A 22,753-nucleotide genomic window follows, 5' to 3' on the forward strand; every position below is an offset into this window, starting at 1 on the left:
TATCCAATGTGCCTCCTTACGGTAACTTATACTTAAACTGTTTACATTGTTAGGTGCTTGCCCATTTGCATGTTGTGGTTTTGTACCTTGCATGCGTTTGTATATGTTGTGCTTCCAACTTGCTTATCTTGAGTAATCGAGTATGGGTATGTTGGTTTGCATATCATGTACATGTGAGTCTTGTATTGAGCCTTTTTGCATCTTGTTTATATTTTTTTGTTGGCTCTTGTGAGAGATTAATGGATTATCCCATTGTGGGGGAGTGATGTGCTTTGCACACCTCACAATCCTATAAATGTGTATACATGGGGAATACCACTTAGTTTTGATACTTCAAGATTATCTAGTTTCTATGTGGTATGTCTTACTCATGAGAAATTCGAATTCTATATGGTCCATTAAGTATCTCTTGTTGGTTTTAATTTTCCACTTGTTAATGTTGTTGGTTTATCACATTATGGGGGAGTAATATGCTGTGTGCATATTACAAACCTAGAAAATGTGTACATTTGACGTGTTGCCACTTAGTGTTGATATTGTAAATTATCTTGTTCCTAGGTGGCATGTTAGCTCTACAAGTGTCATTTGCTTGCGTTTTATGGGTAAAGATGATCTTGGATATATTTGTGATCTACCAATGAGTATCACTTCGAAAATACTTCTTGTCCTTGACAATTGGTATTCCGATCATGTGATAGGAATTGCTAATCATCTTTACATTGGATTTTGTGTTTCGTTTGTCTTCCTTGCCTCTTATGAATATATTTTAACATGTCTAGTGTTTTTATAGATATAGAGAAAGTGATGATCCCATCGTGTGCGTTTTGTATTTAAATGCAAATTCTATATAATGCACGTCCCTTGGGGGAGCTATCCTATTTTCTTTAAAACACTCTCTTTATTCACCCATCATAAAATATTTTGATCTCCATCAAGTGTGTGTTGATGGGAGGCAAGTCTTGCTCTTTATGATGCTTTGTGCCATCATGAAAATTTGTCGAGGGCTTGGTTTGTTGGAACCTAGCTCTCTTTTGGAAACTAGATACCTCGTGTTTGTTTTCCTTCAATTGGTTTCTTGTTGCCTTCTATTTGGCATATGTCAATGGATATCTCATTCCTTGAGGTATCTTTTAATTGATATCCTTCAAGTGATAGTTCTTTTTGTTTTAGGGTCTTATTATCACTTGATACCTTGTCTTTTGGTGACTTATCAACTTTGTGTTGAGTTGATTCTTGAGAGTCTTGAGCATGCGTATCTAGCTACTATATACAACTTCTTTTGCTTGCTTTCCTTCTTTGAACCAATATATAGGGGAAACTCCACCTTGTCATAAATTGGCTAAAGTGTGCATGAAATTCAAATTCATATCTATATGCACATATGTATGTGGAGTTTGTCCTATGTATTGCTGGTTTTCTAACTCTTTGGTCCCAATGAGTTTGGGCACCATTTTGTTTGTTTTGTTGTTCCAGGAACAACTGGAGATGCATTGGATGCTCGGCTCACCTATAAGGAAGATGTTGAGACCATGTGATTATTGGAGCCAAGTTAGGATGATCAAAGAACAACTATCTACTACATCAATCCAATGTTGTCTCGGTAACAAGTATCCACTTCATGCATTCTTTTCTTGCAAAGGACCCAACCTGTCTTTTCTTTTCCAGGTTGCATCATGGCATGAATCTCTTGATTTGTTCTCGTAGTACTTGCTTGCTTTCTCAAAGCATCCAAACAATGATGTCTTACTACTAGTTGGGATATCTTTGATGTTCGTATGTTGGAAGTTCATATTGTACAATAAGAAAATATTAGGCCATGTGCTATGCTTCCAAGCAAAAGATCTCATTGATATATTTATGACTTCCTTTTGGATATCTAGTTTGTTCCTTCTTGTAACCATTTTGTGTGTACATCCTTTTTTGTGGATATATATAATCATGATTGTCTTCTACTTAGAATATTTTACACATGAGAGAAGTTACATCTCTAATTAATATCCTCTTTTCTTTCACGATCATCATTGCATTTCCTTTTTCAGCTTTTGGTGGCTTCGTGAAAGGTTTTATTTTGAGTGCGTATCTTATTTTCCTACATCTTGATGCACTCTTTGGCCGTGAAGATTATTTTTCCTCATGCTTGTCTTGATGAGGGTTTTTCCATTTCAATTAGTATCTCTCCTCTTGACAAGGTTCTTACTTTCTATCTTCACAATGGGTTGTCACAAGCGTTGGTTCTTATTTTGTTTATTAGTAAGCTTGTGAACCCATTTTCTAGTATGTGTGTGTGGGAATGATATGTCTTACACTTTGTATCTCATTTCATCAAGACTATGTTGATGAGTAATGCTCATCCTTATCTTAGTCTTCTCAAGTGCTTTGCCATGACTCACACACATTACTTTGGTTGAGCCTATTCTTAAGCTGCTTCTTATACATGTTGCTCAACCATTTGTTTTGTGCAATTGATATGCTTATTGTCTCATCTATCTTCTTGCACTCGTTGTGTGTTTTTATTAATTTTGGGGGAGCAACGATCCTATTTTGTGCACCTGTATCAAATACAAAAATCTCGTATTTGTGCACAAATCATGGGGAGCTTCTCTAGTTTTTGATAAAACACTCTGTTGCCTTTATTATAATATCTTCTATTCATGTGGTTCGAAGGACCATATTACTGTTTGTTCCATCAGGAATCTTTTGATTGCTTGCCTCTATTTTTGTATGTCTTTGTGGCATATGATCCTTTTATTTGCAATCTTTGGGTCCTCAATATAGTTTGTTTCCCTCCAACTACTTATCATTGTATTTGTGTATTTCTCTGCACTCATTTGCTGAGAAGTACAAACCTTTTGGAGACCACCTACTATATTGGCTTTCTAAACTTTTTGTCCATTTTGGCAATCGATGCCAATGGGGGAGAAGTTTAGAGAGTTTACTTTGGATATGTTTAGAGGGTTTTGCTTTTATTGTGTAAGCATTTACACCTTCACGCATGCATTATTACCTTGTATGTGTGCGCTTGGTTATGCTTATTTCCTTATATAAACTCTCTTGAAGTGGTTGTCTTCAATTACCAAAATGGGGGAGATTGTTGGAGCATATATCTCCATATGAGGTTTTGGTAATTGATGACAATTCCTATGGACTAATGGTTGCCTTAAGTTATATTTATAGGTTTTATCCATAGGCACTTCTTGAAGTCCATCTGTTGGGTTCAAGGAGTTTATATGATGACCAAAATGGTATTCAAGGTATTATCCAAAGAATGGTCATAGAGACACTAGGTTGATCAAGATCTCAGACAAAGAGTAAATCAAGATGATCAACACACAAAGCATATAAGATGTACCGAGAGGGATCAAGTGATCCCATGGTATGGTAAGCATTGTCCATTACATGTTTGTGTACTAACCCATGGTCTTTGTGAGAGTCCTATGTGGGGGTTAGGTGTGCTTCCATGGGTTTGCGTCAAAAGGAAGATCTCATACAACCCATGAAGGAAGACGTCAAGTGGTGATCGTCATCAACATTGTGGTGTGCAAGTTCAAGTGGATCAACACGAATATATCACTGAAACTATCGTTAATGATCATGTGTTGATAAGGACAAGCTCATGTGCTAACAAGGACAAGATCAAGATAAGCATTCCTGAGCACTACATGCTTGATTCTTGTGGATGTTCACATGGTGGACAAATGAAGATGAATACATAAGCTAGTCTTTCCACATTGTGTATGGGAGAGCTGCTTGAAGACTTCATCATGTCTTGCTTTGAACTTGAGCCAAGAAGGAACAACAACATCAAGCTCAAGTAAAAGGACTAACTCAAAGGTATCAGTTCCTTTGACGTTAGTTGTGCGGAGTGATGATCAGCGAATAAAAGTATACACTCAAGTATGGATCATCAGTACCCCTTTTATGATTCTTGAGTCTTTAGGTATCCCGCACTATTAAGAGGGGATCACAGGTTTTGCGATGAACTTGCTCAAACTACATCTCCACTGTTCTGCTCAGACCACATCTCCACTGCTCTATTGTTATCTGAAAACAGAACAAGTGCCTCGGACATCCGGCTTCCTCCGGACGTCCGAGGGTCGGACGACCGACTGCTTCGGAAATCCGGAATCCTATACCAGAGAAATCAGAGCCATATAACTCGGACTTCCGGCTCCCTCCGGACGTCCGAGGCCCGGATATCCGACCAGCTTCGGAATTCTGGAACTATGCACCAGAGAAACTTGAGACATATAACTCGGACTTCCGGCTCCCTCCGGACGTCCGAGGGTCGGTCAAGGGTCGGACGACCGACAGGCTTCGGAAATCCGGAGCCCTGCACCAGAAGAAATTGAGCCCTATAGCTCGGAGTTCCGGCTCCCTCCGGACATCCGAGGGCCGGTCGACCGACCAGCTTCGGAAATCCGGAGCCCTGCACTAGAAGAACATGAGCTCTATATCTCGGATTTCCGGCTCCCTTCGGACGTCCGAGGGCCGGACGTCCGTCGCCTTTCGGAAATCCGGAACCTCCCACCAGAAGAAGTTGAGTCGAATAACTCGGATTTCCGGCCTTCTCCGGACGTCCGGGGCCTGTTCAACTCACAGTGTTTCCAGACATATCTACAGCTCTCGGACGACCGACCCCTGTCGGACTTCCGACCCCTCCCGGACGCCCGGACATCCGGAAACTGTCGGACGTCCGGACCCTGTGTGACTTAAAGTGTCCCCAACAGCTGTTTTTCTCTCCCCACTATAAATACCCCCTCCCACTTCGTGAGAGGGCAGCCCAACACAGCCTTATCCTCATAAGAACACACTTCTACCTCACACACATTTTCTCACACCAAATCTTAGATCCCAAGAGCATTTGTGAGCCCCTTTGAGAGTTGTTCCAATCAAAAGATAGATCGTCTCCCTCTCCTCCTCTCAACCCAAGCTATTTGAGATTTGAGCAAGTTCTGAGCATTCCCCGTGATCTTGTTACTCTTGGAGGTTCGAGACTCCTAGGCGGTAGGAGTTCTTCGGAGAGGAATCAATCTGTGTGATTACCCCCCGGAAAAGTTTGTGAGGGTTTGGAAGCCACCTCAAAGGCTTACCACTAGTGGTTGGGAAACGCCTTCGTGGTGTTATCTCAAAGGGAGAATAGGGTGAGCCTTCGTGGCGTTGGTGTGCCTTCGTGGTAACATCCACCTCTCTAACGGTGACTAGCTTCCCTCCAAGGAAGTGAACATCGGGATACATCTTGGTCTCACTAACCTTGGTTATCCTTAACCCTAACTCCTTACTTGTGGTTTACTTGTGTTACTTGAGCATACATACATTGCATATTGTTTGTGCTCATTATATTGTGTTGGCTATTTCTTGTACAAGATTAATCATTCAAGCATACCTTCTATATCCACACGTTCATACTTGCAGCTTTTGATATATCGTGTGATATAGTGTGATCTAGTATCTTGTGTTGTTCACCTACTTGTCGTGTGATATAGCTCAAGTAAGTTTGTGTAACTTACTTGTGCTTGTTAGTAACTGTATTGTGTCCATCTTGGTAGATCGTGTTGTTGATACACGTTGCAGTGCCTAGTGCATTCAGGATTTGTGCTTGACAAGTACCCTCTTAGTTTATTTCCGCATTAGCTTCAAGCCAAATCTGAAGAAGTTTTTAAATAGCCTATTCACCCCCCCTCTAGGCGTCATCGAGGTCTTTTCAGTTGGGAGCCTCCAATCAACTTGTGGAGATTGCCCCAACCTTGTTTGTACGAGTTCGGTGACCACCCTCAAAGGTCCCTTAGTGGAATCACGACATCTTGCATTATGCGAGGGCGTGAGGATATTACCTGGCCTTAGTGGCATCTTGGGAAGCATTGTGCCTCCACACCGCTCCAAATGGAGATTAGCATTTGCAAGGGTGTGAACTTCGAGATACACCGTCATCTCCGCGTGCCTCAGTTATTTCTTACCTGAACCCTTTACTTATGCACTTTACTTTGTGATAGCCATATTGTTTCTTGTCATATATCTTGCTATCATTTAGTTGTTTATCTTGCTTAGCATAAGTTGTTGGTGCATATAGGTGAGCCTAGTTGTTTTAGGTTTTGTGCTTGATAAATTAAACGTTAGTTTTATTCCGTAGGAAGCCTAAACCGTAATTATTTTAAAGCGCCTATTCACCCCCCCCCCCCCCCCTCTAGGTGAGATCCACATCCTTTCAGGAAGCTTGCTTCCTCGTTCCACCAGAATTGGCCTTTTGCACAGCGGCCTTAGCAGGACCAGTCATGCGAGCATTAGAGCTACCACCCCGACGATCAAACATCTCCTTCCCCTCCTTCACAACCTCACCAAACGAGCGGGAGCCTCGCCCCAAACCTTCCACCACTAGGTCAATCGGACATGGGGTAGGGTCAAAAGGGCGGCGGGTCGTCGGATGGAAGTCCACAGGTGTGAAGGAGCCAACCTCGAGCAAGTCTCACCGAATCCAGAAGAAGCATCGAGAAAGGTTGGTAGTCTGTGGTGGGCGGGGATAGGAGGGGTATTGGTGGGGCCGAGGGGAGGATGAGCCAGAGCTGGCCAAAGTGTTCCTCAATTTTTAGGTCACCCGAGACGCGAGAACGCGTAATTGCTTTATCCGTTTTCCTGTTCAAGACGCGGGCTTTGAGGGTGGGGCCCACCAACCAAGAGGGAGAGGATGGGGAAATCTCATCTCTCACGCGAGCAAGATCACCGCCAGCCATAGGTCTGGCCTCGTATATCGAATTCCAACATCTAAGCACTGCTAACATCACACACCGTAGAAACGTCACCTTCCTTACCCAATTGTCTCGGAGGAAAAGAAATTGCACGTGTCGAATCCATTAAAAAGGGTAGACTTCCCCTCCAAACAATCCGCGCTAAAATTGATTATTGCTGTTATCCAATTCGAACTATCTATGGAGTATTAGGTGTAAAAAATTGGATATTCATAATCGAAGAATAACTAATCTTGTCTTTAAACTAGAATTATGAGGAAAACCTCCCAAATCAACATCAGAGAGACAACTTTGCATATCCATATTCAAATTCCTATCCCTACGAGCACGGAAAGCTGCTTATCTCAACCAAAACGATGCAAAGAGGAGGACTGATGGTGGATGTAGTTCCATGCAACAATGTTAGCATTATCTGGTTAGCAAGTATTTCCGCACGATACATTTGCTTGTCACCTGACCACCTCCATCTTTTTTGAAATACTTGCTGATAATGCTACAACCAGATAAAGGCCGCATACACACATGCACATTTTCGCAGCGAAAAAGAAATGGCAAATCAGGTGCTTTGCCAAAGCAGGGGTAGAAAAAAAAGGCATACATCTCACATCCAAGTATCCAACAATGAAGACATCATTATGTCTTTTTAACTCTATAGTTTGGCTATTTAATAAAGGCAATTATTTTATCTCTATGTACAAATCCCACAATGGTACCATGAAGCTGATGTAGAAAAAGAAGAGAAAATATTCCTGGACAGCGACAAGTATCAGCAGGGGAGAGCAAAATCTGCACAGGGACGAGTCTACTCAAATCCTTAGTTTACACCAAACAAAAACGTTGCTACTTTCTCCTCTGTAGGATCGCCACCAAAATTTCATAGCCCTGGTAATACCTACTTAGCCTCAGCGTTGTTATGGCTTGCCGCCACTGCACTCTTGCTGCTACTACCGACGGTTCCTTTGTCTGCCGCACGCTGTGCCTTGAAATCCTCGATGGTTCGGAACTCCTCCCTAAGGAGCCTCTCCAACTCTGCATGCTTACTAATGGGGGTGCTATCCTGTTTTCGGAAATGATGAAATGCCCTGGTACAGAAGAAAAGTCAGCGACAATGTATGACATCCTCATAACTGCAAAGTTTGGCATACAGCAAGCCAAAATTTTCATAATTTATATCACGTAATTCCACTTTTCAGTGTTCTCTTCATAAGAAACAAGGGGAGAACCTATGCTAAGTCAAGTTTGAATTACACAGTGTACACCAGTTTCCATGTAGCTATTCTTAGCAACTAGTATAACATGTGCACGGATTAGACATCATGAGCACACCATTTAACTGTCGCAACTGATTGTTCATTCACCAAGGGTAAACATAGATCCATGCCAACAATATCAGCAAAAGAGAATATGATGTTGCATTTCATTACTACAAGTCAGTAAAACAGAAATACAAACGAATAATAAAGCTGCCAGAGATAAGTTGGATTTTCAATTTTTTTCTAGTGTTACACTTGTTCACATGCAATGCTATTGCATACGCTTTGCATTTGAGAGGGGGGTGGTTAAGAAGTACTAGCATTAGGGCTAGGAAGTTCTATTAGGCTATGTTTCCTTTCCTTGTACGGTTGTACCCAAATCTTGTGGAATATATACATGCCCCTTGGGCTATGCAATAGAGATAAGTTGCACCCATAACACCATTTACCACTATTTTTCAAGTCATTACTACAGACTTGTAATAGAGAAATGTGAACAAATAATAAAGCCGCCAATTACCAGTATTTTTCAAGTCCATAAAGGTCGCCCTTGTGGTAGAACTCAAGCGTCAGTTGCTCGAAATCTTCATATACATTCCGTTGGAAGTTTTTTTCCAAACCATAACTGCAAAAGGAATTAAGAGGTAACTGATCTGCTCAATACAAGATGTAATGAATATAGGAAAGGTTTCCTTTTTCAAGTTCTATATTCCATACCTATAAAATCTGAAGAGACACTCAAGTCCATATCTGTAATTTGCTACTGCATCATCTACTGCAAAGTTCTTAAAATGCTTGTACATATCTTCATTGAAATTATCTCTCAGATAGTATGACCAAAAACGATATAGCGAATTCATTTCCTGCACACAGTTGGATGCACACAATATGAAAGGAATACTGGAACGTAGCTTTTGAGGATACAACAAGAGATGGTACAGTTAATCAATCAAAAGACAAGTCTCTAAAACGTCTTATATTTGTTTACAGAGGTAGTAATTAGCAAACAACAAAACATTAATGAGAACGGACATAATTCACCATATTATCAAAAGAAAACGAGTTAAGGAAGGCAATGATTACAGTACAACATAATAGTTGAACTCGATCGGCTTTATACACTACTCTAGTTGTAAACTACTCCCTCCGTCCCATAATATAAGATCGTTTTGCAAGCTGCTTGCAAAACGATCTTATATTATGCGACGGAGGGAGTACTTTTCTTCAGCCAATAGTTATAAAGTTGCCACAGCAAGAATATATGAGAGGAAGCTGCACCTCGCTCAAACCGATTCCTAACTTCTTACGTTCAGCAACACATTTATTCTTGAACTTATTGTACCTTCACAAACAAAGAACAATGGCATCACCATGTCAATGTCAAGCTTAGGATGAAACAATGGATGACGTTGATAAATAACTGTTTGAAGGAAATTAGAACTTGCCAGCACACCACGAGTTGTTTAGAAACTTACCTTTGTTGCTGGAATTTATTTTTCTCTAGAAGCTGATGACTAGGGTGCTGAAACGGTGGGAAAGATTTAGGCACTGATCCAATAGGTGAGCTCCCAGTAGGAATTCCGTGAGGAGATGAGCTCAGCTTTGAACTTTTATAGCTACTAAACAACAATGAATAGTCATTCAAAAAACAACAAAATGGGATAAACTGAGGGTAAGGTTTACTGAAAGAAAACTTCCATCAATTATCTAACCTGTGATTTTCCGGAGTAGATCCATAGAAATATCCAATTGAATTGCTTGGGGGGCTTTCTGATACACCACCATAGTGAGATCGACTGTTGGGACTATTCGCAAAATTACCAGCAAAGAACCTCTGCTTATGTGAGGTATGTGTCTTTCTATTGCCTTTACTTTGCCGCCTACGTGGAATAGGTTGTCCAGCTTCCTCGATACCATTAGTTCCAATGCTAACATGGTTTCCTTTTGCTCCAACAAATTGCTTAGAATCAACATCTGCAGTATCAGCCTGGGAGCTCCTTTGATTATTAGTGCGCCGATCATGTACGCTCTGATATCAGGAGTAGCACTATAATATTAGCATGAGCAGTTCCAAAATAACATAATTTGAGAAAAGTAATTCTATAATATAAAATGAGAAAACCAGAATGATAAATCTGATATGATATAGAAGGATTATCATACATATCATAACAGAACAGGCTTTTGAGATAAAAAGAAAAACAAAAGCACAGGGTACACAGAACTCAGCTCTAGTCTTGTCCCAAACCAGCTTGATTCAAACTGGAAGCTCCAGAACAAGTCTTGTCTTCAAATGTTTATTCGAACACCCAGCTCAGTTTCAAGCGGTTGTCAAATTGAGATGTCAAACATGCAACCTAATGCTATGACTGATTGCTATTGCAAAATATGAGATAGAAATTAACAATCCAAAATTAAAACACCACATTCTTAAAAACATCTACAATGATATAACATTGCCTTGCTAAATCTAACTGGGTAGTTTCAAAACTAAAATTCAATAGTTAAAAAAATGTATTAATAAAAGAACAAATAGTTTAACAAATAAATTATTAAATATTCCTTCCGTCCCAAAATAAGTGACTCAAAAATGACTCAGTTTTGTACTATCTTTAGTACAAAGTTGAGTCATTTTTGAGTCACTTATTTTGGGACGGAGGGAGTAGTATACAATCCTAAAAGGCATTGCTATACCTTGCAGGAAACTAAAACACTAGAAACGGATGAATCAGTTCAATGAATGTTATAGCTACATTTGTCACAAAACTATTAAAATGGACCGGACAACGACAGATGCTTAATCAGGACAACTCATCCAAACTAGAAGGATTACATTTTGTATGCCTAAAATAGACCTCATTTACTTATATGAAAGTGTGTTGGAGTCGATAGCAACTCTCAAGGCAACACATACGCGCTAAAATCTTTAATTGGCCCCTAGAATGCAAATGCAATATTGATGAACAATGAACCGAACTTTCAATTCTTCACATTGTAACATGTCACCTCATAATAATATAAGGCGTCATTTATTCTTGATGCTTCCTCTGTTGAAAATGCTTGAGATACAATCGAGCAACTTTTGTCATCCTTTTCTGATCTAGTATCCTGTGAGGTGGATAAATGAAACTAGATCACAATGCAGTATACAAAATAATACTTGTTTAATGTGTTAGATCATTTATCGATTCCAGGAGATGAAACAAAAATACATAAGACGTTCAAATAACATTAACTGTAGCACATTGAAACTATGGTTGTGCATTCAGAACTTCGGATGCACAACAAAGGGACGCCGGAAGTCATGCTACTAATTTATTACTCCCTGATAGCTATTCTTCTCTCACAACTAAGCCCCATGGTAGTATATTTTATTCAGCTTATCAGGTGGGCTGCTTCAGGCTTCTTCTCAAAGAAGAGGTCAGGGTAGATGTGTTGATTCCATAGCTCTAGTTAACCCACCGATTAATGGCTGGCCCATAAATTCAATTAATCGGACGATTCGCCAATTAATCCCTACTCCCCTGCCAACCGAGCAGCTACCAGCTACCAATAACCCAAAAATTGCTTATTGAAGTACAAACTGTTTAGTTTGTAATACATAAGTACACTAAAATGCTACAAGTACTCATTGAAACAAAGTGCTAAAAATTGCTTAAGATTCATCCTTCATAGTGAAGCACCTACAGAGTGAAACTGGGGAAGAAAAGGAAACATGTCAGGAGCGTACAATATCTTGAAACCCAACCTGTGTAACAATAATTAGCCGATTCACTTCTTGGTCATCAACAAAAAAATCGTCCTCCTCATCATCAACCCTGCTTGAAATAAACATATTACAGAAGATCATCAATATCACACACAAAATTCATTCGCAATACAGGTACATAACAGATGAGGCATCACGTGAGCAACACACGAGTACAAAACAATATCAAAATGATCTGTTGATCTTCTGAGAAGACACCAAGTCTAGAACTCCAAATATGAAAGTTTAACCATTAACGCAGGTATATTCAGAACAGAACATTTTAATTGCTGGGAAAAAATATATAAATGCAACTGAACTACACTATTCACGTTAATGCGCCATCACGACAATAAAGTCTATCATCTAATATTTATTTAGTTCAACTTAAAATTGCTTGCAGCATTCAACGTTGGCAACTTTACCTTCAAATTTTCACAGGCCAGACGCCAGAGTAATATGTTTTGTTACCATAGATCAATAAAAAAGAAGCACGACTATGGCAAGTCATCTACTCTCACAAAGGCATGTGATGCATACTACTGTTATTATAACAGGACGTTTGCATGATTTTAAATGGTTGCTTAGAAGGCAACATACATTAAACAATCGTAATGCATGAAACAAAATCACACAGATCGTATACCATTTAAAGTTCACCTTTTGTGTGAATAGACACCATCACGTGAATGCTCTGCATGTTCCAATTCCAATTCCTCATCAAGCATGAATGTGCTTTGATCCCCACTGAAGCTAGGAGAGTCACTCGGCAAATTACGGAAACCACTTCCGCTTTGAGACTCAGGTACTTTCATCTTTGTGTTTACTTTAGGAACTTTAACATCACCAGTTCTCACAGCAGCTTCGTGTGTGCGTGAATTACCAGAGAATGTGGAAATGCTCTTAGGCTTTCCGCCAATTGTCATGGCAGACAAGCCTTTATCCAATGAACAGCTATGTGCATCATTAGGTAGCTCTTCATCTGGAACTATTGCCTCAATAGCAGCTCCATCTATGTTGCATTTATTATCATGAGGATGAGGATGCTTCTTTTGATCTGAAGAAAAAGCATCATCCTTATTTGAGAAGCCGCCAGTATTGCTCTCACCCATAATATTATCCATACTGGCAGTAGATGATGGACTCTGAACAGATGTTGCCCCAGAAGAAGAAACCCATTTTGACCAGTCAGAGCGCCTTCTTATCTTGTCATCCTGGTAACAGGATAGTAGCATCAGACAGGCCAAATTCCAAACTCGACAAGGGATATAAACAGTAACAGTTCAAACAAATATGGCTACCTGAACTTCTAAAAGGTTTGAGCTTGCCAATACATCTACGATAAGATGGACATCCGTCGTAATTCTCTTCAGCTGCAAATGAGCTCATGCAAAAACAGAACCACTTTTCAGAACAAAGTGAAGAAACACAAATATGATATCTGAAAAAGCAAAATATACATAGAGGACATACTCTATTGAAGTCTGCAACTTTTGAAATTGGAACCCAGCCTTGTTCATCCATTAAGGATTTCAAGAAACCATCTCGCTCCAGATTAGTATCACTGGAAAATGCCATAATGAGTTAACAAAACTGTGGAGTACATGCCAAAAGCACGTTCAGCCATCCATGATATATATCACATAGGTTAAAGATTGTTTTATTTAGAATGTAGCAGTGATGCTTGCATTTATAATGTATAATGACAACGCAACTGTCTGGCAAAGCAAACAAGACTTCATATGGCATTCTAAAAGGCGACATAAATACAACGAAACTAAATTACTTCGCAGGCGTATTAAAATTATATAAAAATCTTATCAGCACATTGCTAAACTCATTACCTATTTCTCTGTGTCATGCTTCCTTGGGAAAAAAACTCATGATAGAATAAACAGAAGAAAATAATTACTTACCTAAAATAGTACTCCACTTGAGCTAATATTTTAGCTCTTAGCTCAGTCGCTTCAGGCGATAAAACAGGTTGGGGAGCTGGTTGATTTTGGACAAAACGAGGTGGACCTCTCATTGCCTCCATGGGTGGAGCAGGCATGTAATAATACATGGGAGGCATAGGCCCTGAGGTAAAAACATTCTCCAATATTATATCATCAAAAGCTTCAGCATACCAGATACAAAAGAAGATGTTGTTACAGTGAGTACAGCATTACCAGGGTATGATGGTCCATTGATGTACCCAAGAGTAGGGGGCAGATGTGCCATTGGTCTGACAAAAGTTCTTGGCCCAACACCGTGTGGCATACTTGTGTTTTCTCTTGTACCAAATGTCTGATGACTTTGCCAAGTGTGATTAAAATGGCCACGGCCTTCAACACTAGAATGGGGTCTAGCACCATGAGTACCAACAGCAGGGCGCCAAGCATGATGATCTCCTCTTGTTTGTGGAGGCATTGGCCTATTACCTTCATTGCCACCAACTTGATCTACCGGAGCAAAAGGAGGTGTAGTGGATTCGAATCCAGACTTCCCAACATGTGGGTCATGATTTGGGACTGGAACAGCAAAAGGCTGGTATGGATATTCATGTAGCATCATCGGATTCGGGAGAACAGGGTAAAAAATAGGTTGCCCTGGATGTTGATGATACGGCATTGTGGCAGGGTATGGTGGTGCATCATTTGCACCAGGAGGGCGTCTCTTGGGCCCATTTTTATAGTGTGCTTGGTGATTCTTGTTGGGATTTGCATGGCCATCAAACTTGTGCATACGATTAGACACCTAAAAGAAGTTGCACCCTTTTCATCAGAGTAAATCGGATATGAGCAGTACAGAAATAATGTATGTAGGAGCTTAGCAGGGAAAACTGACTATAGAACAGTGACAGGGTATCTGTTCACAAAGGCTTCAAATGACAACATAAAGTATGTTTTGCTTATTTCTAATAGACCATTTGAGAGGAATCGTATAATATTCATTAACGTGCATCAGAACAAGTCTTGACAATTTCTTTAAACGGAATACCATTCAAGAACTTTCTTGGTTGAGCCAGAGCAGATTCGGAAAATCGCCCACTCATACAATTCAACAATAGAATCATGATACAGACACTACTGAGATAAATGGAAAGAGCTTCAACCTTAACATGGAATAATTCCCAAAGGAAACACCCCATAAAAAAAGTCATTATCTAGCTTCACTGCCATCAGAAGATGCTTCAGTGGTTCAGTTAGGGAACCTTTCAGACAGGGCACAAGTGTGACTGCAGTCCAACAATGAATCGTCACAAGCACAATGGCTACATCAGTAGATGGTTCAGCTAGGGAACTGTTCAGACAGTGCCAGTATGATTGCATTCAATAAAAATCCTAAAAACCAATATGATGACTACATAAGCAGGAGATAAAACAAATCCAATTGCAGAATAGCAAGCGAGCACTAATACTAAGACATACTGAATGTATCCTTCAACCCCTATGATTCATCAATCACCTCGATATCAGGCATGGCAATTGCTGTTGGTATTCTTACCTTGAGAAAAGCAACAGCTTTCGATTGCCATGGGATGTATGACCTACTACCAGTGTATGTAAAGGTCCAATACAGCAGCAAAAAAAAAAGACACCAGACCAGTTGAGCACAGCCATAAAGTTCATACTGGTTCTATAAACAGCAAAGCTTTATTCCCTAGTCGTCACCAACAAAACAATGCATACTCAGACCACACCAGTCGCATGAAAAGAAAAGGTAACATATAAGTATCTAACAAAATAAGTAACCTTCAGTTCATTCCTTCACTACCTACACCAAACGAAACAAATTGACCTGATAGCAGTGTGGTACCATAATCATATTGTGAGGGCCAATGTTCCCGTACTAAAAGTGCCTATGCAACAAGTTATGCTGAGTACATAAATATAATCTGAGCAAACATATCTCCACACCAAAGCCATATTATACCTGGGATGGAGACGGAGGCGCCTGCTGCACCTCGGGCCCCTTTGCCAGGTCGCCGCCGGCAGCATTGCCCGGCACAGGCTTCCCCGTGGGCTCCACCACGACCTTTTGCCTCGCCTCCTCCAGCGCGGGCCACGACTCGGCCCCCATGACCGCTGCCTCCCCTGCGACAGGCGGCGGCGTGGTCTTCCTCCACGGCGAGGCGGGGGAGCCAACGCCGCCGCTGGCCCCGCCAACACCCGGATCCGCTATCACCTCCGGCGCCGCCACGGCGCCGCCGCCCGCATTCGGCTCTTCCATCGCCGGCACGCAAACACCCGCCACCTCAAAATAGACCGCAGGGAGCACAGCAGCCTAGGACTTCAGACTCCGCTGCCGCCGCCGCCGCCGCCGCCGAGAGCACGAGAGAGACAAAGGAGACGATTTCGGATGAGATATTTGGGGAACTTAGCTCAGCCTAGCCTTAGCCAGTTGTTGGAGCAGCCATGGGGCCGCCGCCGCCGTGGTAGGGAGGGTGGTGTAAGGTTTTTGGTGCGGAGGGTGACTAGGGTTTTGGAGTGCGGAGAGCGAGGGCGACAGGGTGGGGAGAGTGTGCGTGCGTGCGTGGAGCGCGTGAGGTAAGAGAGAGAGGACTCAGAGGAGAGGAGACGGGCAAAGTTCCGCTAAGGATGGGGACTTGCGGGCGGATTTGTTTGGGAAAGATTTTATCCGGATTCGGGAGGGGTGGATGGGTTCAGGGCTTCAGGCCCAGGTGAGGTGACGGGGCCTGCCTGACACTGACTTGAGGGGGCACCAACCTTGGGATGGCTGGCTGACACACGGCCGCTGCAACGCTGTGTGATGAGCTCTAGGGTGGACTATATTCAACAAATATATTGTATTTTTCTCCTATTACCGCGACATCTAGGGTGCCCACTGCATAAGTGATGATTGATTTTTCATCTTTTCCATAGCCACGACGACTTGGATAACAAAGGGGATAGTCTGACTATCTACCCAACCTTGGTCCTAGGGTGTGTGGGGTTGCAGGACATGTTGAGGTTTCGATGAGAGGTTTAGGCCATAGCTTGGTCAAGATCGTGGTCGCCGGCAGGAAAATTAATGGGAGTTGTGGAGATGATTGGCAAGCTAATCCTTCATGAGATGGAAGACCATGATCTAAATTTCAAGGAAGAATTTCCAAATGAGGTGCATGAAGACGAGATTCATGTCAATTGATATGGCACACATAGATAAACCCTTCAGTCGAAGAGTGTTCTATGACTCGATGCAAATGGCATGGAGTCTTGCACGGAGTGTGACCTTCAATGCTCTAGGAGAACTTATTCGTCCTAACAGTAAAGTGCTTATGGAATTGGAAGAGGGTCACAAAGGAGGGACTGTGGTTGATCCATGATGGTGGGGTGATCATAAAGAGCTATGATGGGTACATGAATCTCGATGAGGTGGTCCTAGATAGGTATGGGTACAATTGTTTATCTTCCTCCTCCGTATATGAAGGATGTTGTGATCATATCGCGGGCAAAGAAGGTGGAAAGTGATCGTGTGTGGCTGGATGTGAACAACTGTTGATGCGCCTCGTCTCCATAACTAAGGATTTGAAGAAGGTCTATTACTCGGTATTGTATGAGAAGGTGGCAGTTTCTGCTATGTGTGTATGAATATATGGGTCACACCCATCCAGAACATGGGATGGGAAGCATGGCATGGACAATATGAAGTGGGTGACTAGATACTTGCACCAAAACCAGGAGCCCGATGCCAGAGGAGGTAGGGACATAGTAGTGGTGCGCAGCATGGAGATAGAGCGGTGGACTGGGTAGAGGAGATCGAAGCTCTAATTACGACCTCAATGACACCGTACCCAGCCGAGTAAAGAAAAATCTTAGACAATTCGGGGATAGTTCATGGGTATAAGACATCTGAACTACAGGTCGTTATGATAGCATCGATGATAAATTCTCTCGAGCTACGAGAAATTGTTGCTACAGGTGCTGACAGTAGTGTGACTACAATGGAAATTTAAAACAATACCAACCTGGGAGATTGAAAGCACATATACTTCCTTGGTGGTTTTGATAATTCATGACAACATACATTGTCTCTTGAACTAACACTTTTACCTAGTATATTTCAGGTATATTCCACAGAGACCATTGGCTAAAGGATTGTGAGGAAAAATCCCTTGATGCAAGGAAAGGAATATGATTAGCTCAAGCTTCAAGCAAAAGGACTCTACATTTTACATTTGTGAGAAATCACTTTTGAGTCCATAAGAAAGCCAATACTATTAAAAGGAGGGTGAGGTATTATGATGAATTGGTTGCTCGAGTGCTTGGAGATAGCCACCAAAAATACTCAGCATTTATGTGAGAAAAATATTTTCCATTTAGCCCTACCATTTTCCACCACACAAATCCTTTGCTAAACCATAATCTCTCTGTACCACCAACTTTCATATGGGTGCCACCGAAAGACAGTGACCAACTTTCTGGTATCTCTATTTCAAGAATCGGAATTTCTGAGATTGAAATCGGTACCACCGAGATTTCGAAACTTCCCTAGGTCATCGTACCGGTACCACTGGGATTCATATATCGGTCTCACTGAGAATTCAAAAGTTGCCACATTTAGTGCAACTCGGTACCACCGAGATTCATTTTGTAGTCATTGGGTAATAACGTTGTAATGGTTGGATTTTTGGGGATGCCTATATATGGCCCTCCACCTCCTCTCATTCGCAGAGGAAGCACTTAGAACACACACACACACACACACACACTTGCCACATCCATTTTTCTGAGAGAGAGCCACCTACTCATGTGTTGAGATCAAGAGATTCCAATCCATCCATTTGAAACTAGATCTCTAGCCTCCCCAAGTTGCTTTCCACAAAATAAATCTCTCCTACACATGCCAAATCTGTGAGAGATTGATTGAGTGTTGAGGAGACTATCTTTTGAAGCACAAGAGCAAGAAGTTCACCGTACTACCGCATTAATAACCCACAAGTATAGGGGGTCAATCGTAGTCCTTTTGATAAGTAAGAGTGTCAAACCCAATGAGGAGCGGAAGGAAATGACAAGCGGTTTTCAGCAAGGTAATTTCTGCAAGCACCGAAATAATGGTAACAAGTTGTTTGATAGCAAGACAATTGTACGAAGTGACAAGTAGCAATAGGTACAACAAGGTATCCCAATCCTTTTGTGGCAAAGGATAGGCCACAACAATTTCTTATAATAGGCAAATCACTCTTGAGGGCACACAGGAATTTCATCTAGTCACTTTCATCATATTGGGTTGATTCGCGTTCAATATTTTGATAATTTGATATGTGGGTGGACCGGTGCTTGGGTGTTGCTCTTACTTGAACAAGCCTCCCACTTATGATTAACCCTCCTGCGAGCATCCGCAACTACGAGAAAAGTATTAAGAATAGATTCTAACCATAGCATTAAACATAGGGATCCAAATCAGCCCCTTACGTAGTAGTGCCTAGACTGGGGTTTAAGTTTCTGTCACTCTCGCAACCCACGCTCTAATTAATACTCCACAATACATCCCCTTAGGCCCAAAGATGGTGAAGTGTTATATAGTCGATGTTCAGATAACACAACTAAGGGGATTACAATATTCATATCATCAAAATATCAAACGAATATCAACTTCACATGACTACTTGCAACATGATTTCTCCCGTGGCCTCAAGAACAAAAGTAACTACTCATAAGTGATAAACATGTTCATGATCACAGAGGTATTAAATAACATAATGAATCTAAACATACGATCTTCCACCAAATAAACCATAAAGCATCAACTATAAGATGTAATCAACACTACTAGACACACCCCAGGTACCAATCACTACTGAATCAGGGAATTTTCCATCAGCCAGTTCTTTGTCGTTTGCTGGCTGATGGCAAAGAGCCTCTTTACCGTTCGCTTCCAGAAAATAGACGGCAAAGATATGGCTGGTGGCAAAGAGCCTCTTTGCCATGAGCCAAAGCTTTGCCATCTGCGAGCAGATGGCAAAGAAGTGCAAGGGAGACGACAAAGGTTGAAGACCCCCCCCCCCCCACACACACACACACTTTGTCGTCCGCCAGCAGACGGCAAAGGCCATGGCCTAATGGCCGACTCCACACCCGCCCCCACCCCCTCTTTGTCGTCCGCCACAAACGACAAAGGGGCGACCACGCTAACGACCGTTAGGGCATTGACCTCTCTCCCCATAAAGGTCCGCTTAGCCACCCACCCCACCCCACCCCACCCTCTTTCTCTCTGTCTCCCTCCCTCGCCCTCGCCCCCAGCCCCCAACATCCGCCCACCCCATCATCAGAGATCCCCCGCATCGGCCACCCCTTGCCCCCACCCTCTCCATGCGACGGCCCTGCGACGGCCACCACTACGTGCGTCGGCCACCCCCGCTCCTCCCCGCAGCTCTCCCTGCGCCGGCCACCCCCGCTCCTCCCCGCTTCAGCCACCCCTCCCCGCAGCTCTCCCTGCACCATCCCCACGCTGCCACCCCTCCCGGCACCGCCCCCCCCCCCCCCGCTCCTCCCCGCGTCGGCCACCCCTCCCTGCAGCCGGCGCCCTTCCCCGCCCAGCGCCCCTACTCTGCCCCGACGCCCCTGCCGGCCCCGGCGCCCCACCGGCCCGGCCCCCCACTTCCTCGACCTCCGCACACTGCCTTCGGCGCCGACTGGACCAAGGTGAGTTTTTTTTCCTTTTTTGTTGTCTAATGCTACGTTAGTTTAGTTTAGTGCTATGTTAGATTAGTGATAGGTTTAGTTTAGTGCTATGTTAGTGACAGGTTTTAGTTTAGTGATAGGTTAGTGATAGCTTTTAGTTTAGTGCTATATATATTTAGTCATAACTAAAAGAAGTAGAAAAAAGATGAAGAAGAAAAGAAGAATAAGTAGAAGAAGGAGGAAGAAGGAGAAGAGGAGGAGGAGGAGGAGGAGGGGGAGGGAAGAGGAGAAGAAAGAATAGGAGAAAGGAAAAGAAGGAAGAAGAAGAAGAAGAAGAAGAAGAAGAAGAAGAAGGAAGCAACAACAACAACAGCAGCAGCAGCAGCAGAAGAAGAAGAAGAAGAAGAAGAAGAAGAAGAAGAAGAAAAGAAGAGAAGAAGGAAAAAAGAAGTAGAAGAATAGGAGAAGAAGAAGAGGAGGATAAGTAAAGAAGAAGAAGAAGAACTGTCAATGCTTTATATGATGTGATGTCATTAGTAAGATTATTATTTCCATAGTTTGAAGTGTCAATGCTTTATGTGATGTGATGTCCTAAATTTTGTCACTCGGTAAATTTTACAGGCTTTGTGCTATTTCATCTCCTTGGAGTCATCGTCGTCGAATATTTTGTTCCCTGATCATGCCGTTGTTCGACTACTTCCTCTACAGCCGAGGGTGAGCTACAAATCCACATTCACCTCCTACGCTCTTTTAATCATGTCAGTAGATTTCATTTTCATGCTAAGTCACGTAACCTAGGTATCTCCCGTCCGAAAGGGTTGCATCGATAAATATGCATTCAGTTGCATATTTATCACCGTAACTCATTTGGATTGTCCAACAATTTCCATGGACAACCCGAGTATGTGTAGAGTGAGTACGTTCTCCATGCTCTACCCCATTCCAAGACAAAATTTCGGCGGCGCCTCCCCGTTGTTCTCGAGATGCACATTATCTCGGCTTTTTGCCAAGACTTGTATTTGGAGAACAGCAGGGAGGTGTTGTCGAAATTTCGTCTCAAAATGGGGTAGAGCATGGAGAACGTGTTGGGAACGTAGTAATTTCAAAAAAAAATCCTACGTCACACAAGGATCTATCTATGGAGAAACCAACAACGAGCTAAGGGGTAGAGCATCTTCATACATTTGAAGATCACTAATTGGAAGCGTTACTAGAACGCAGTTGATGGAGTCGTACTTGCAGCGATTCAGATTGCGGTGGATTCTAATCTATGCGTCGAACAACGGCGCCTCCGCGTTCAACACACATGCAACCCGGTGATGTCTCCAACGCCTTGATCCAGCAAGGAGGGAGGAGAGGTTGAGGGAGAGCTCCGGCAGCACGACGGCGTGGTGACGGTGGAGCTGCATGGTATTCCGACAGGGCTTCGCCAAGCACTATGGAGGAGGAGGAGGAGGAGGAGTAGGGCTGCGCCAAGAGAGAGAGAGAAAATTGTATTCTTTGCAGCCCTAAAACCCCACATATATATAGGAGGAGAGCGAGGAGGGTGCCCACCCTTAGGGTTTCCACCCTAAGGGATGCGGCAGCCCTAGATGGGCAAGGGGGCGGCACCCAAGGGTGAAGGAGGTGGCGCCCTAGGGTGGGCAAGCCGACCACGCCTAGGGTTAGCCCACCCTCCCTCTCTCGCGCCTTGGGTTGATGGTGGTGGCGCACCAGCCCACTTATGGGCTGGTTCCCATCCACTTTTGGCCCATGTACCCCTTCAGGACTGGTGACCCTTCCCGGTGGACCCCCCGGAACCCTTCCGGTGGTCCCGGTACATTACCGATGACGCCTGAAAACAATTCGAGCGATCAAATCCTCACTTCCTATATATGAATCTTTACATCTGGAACTCCTCATGACATTCGGGATCTCATCCGGGACTACGAACAACCTTCGGTAACCACGTACACTATTCCCATATAACCTTAGCGTCATCGAACCTTAATTGTGTAGACCCTACAGGTTCGGGAACCATGCAGACATGACCGAGACACCTCTCCGGTCAATAACCAACAACGGGGTCTGGATATCCATGTTGGTTCCCACATGTTCCACGATGATCTCATCGGATGAACCACGATGTCAGGGATTCGATCAATCCCGTATGCAATTCCCTTTGTCTACCAGTATGATACTTGCCCGAGATTCGATCATCGGTATCCCTATACCTTGTTCAATCTCGTTACTGGCAAGTCTCTTTACTCGTTTTGTAACACATCATCCCGTGGCTAACTCCTTAGTAACATTGAGCTCAGTATGATGATGCATTACCGAATGGTCCCAGAGATACCTCTCCCTCACACGGAGTGACAAATCCCAGTCTCGATTCGTACAACCCAACAAACACTTTCGGAGATA

General features: G+C 42.8%; 1 protein-coding gene across 2 annotated transcripts; it reads right to left on the reverse strand.

The window, feature by feature from the left end:
• Positions 1-7,352: 7,352 nt before the first annotated feature.
• Positions 7,353-16,333, reverse strand: LOC123443470 (la-related protein 1A). Of its 2 annotated transcripts, none has more exons than XM_045119843.1 (14): positions 15,660-16,333; positions 13,913-14,480; positions 13,658-13,820; positions 13,215-13,305; positions 13,043-13,114; positions 12,402-12,955; positions 11,742-11,811; positions 11,000-11,101; positions 9,706-10,022; positions 9,469-9,609; positions 9,272-9,335; positions 8,711-8,856; positions 8,514-8,618; positions 7,353-7,822 (listed from the first exon to the last, which is right to left on the reverse strand). In XM_045119843.1, exons 1-14 carry the CDS (start codon positions 15,954-15,956, stop codon positions 7,633-7,635), a joined length of 2,880 nt encoding a protein of 959 aa, XP_044975778.1. In that variant the 5' UTR covers positions 15,957-16,333; the 3' UTR covers positions 7,353-7,632. The 2 variants fall into 2 exon arrangements, with proteins under 2 accessions (XP_044975778.1, XP_044975777.1); XM_045119842.1 differs by having other exon boundaries at positions 9,469-9,612.
• Positions 16,334-22,753: the final 6,420 nt, after the last annotated feature.

Source organism: Hordeum vulgare, chromosome 3H, assembly GCF_904849725.1.
Source record: "Hordeum vulgare subsp. vulgare chromosome 3H, MorexV3_pseudomolecules_assembly, whole genome shotgun sequence".
Taxonomy (NCBI): Eukaryota; Viridiplantae; Streptophyta; class Magnoliopsida; order Poales; family Poaceae; genus Hordeum; species Hordeum vulgare.

Excerpts from the sequence above, each read along its gene's own strand:
- LOC123443470 (XM_045119842.1), bottom strand. The coding sequence starts at position 15,956 with ATGGAAGAGCCGAATGCGGGCGGCGGCGCCGTGGCGGCGCCGGAGGTG. Across the intron at positions 13,821-13,912 it reads CAATGGACCATCATACCCTG|GGCCTATGCCTCCCATGTAT; the intron begins GTAATGCTGTAC and ends TTTTTACCTCAG. Across the intron at positions 7,823-8,513 it reads TATGGACTTGAAAAATACTG|GGCATTTCATCATTTCCGAA; the intron begins GTAATTGGCGGC and ends CTTCTGTACCAG.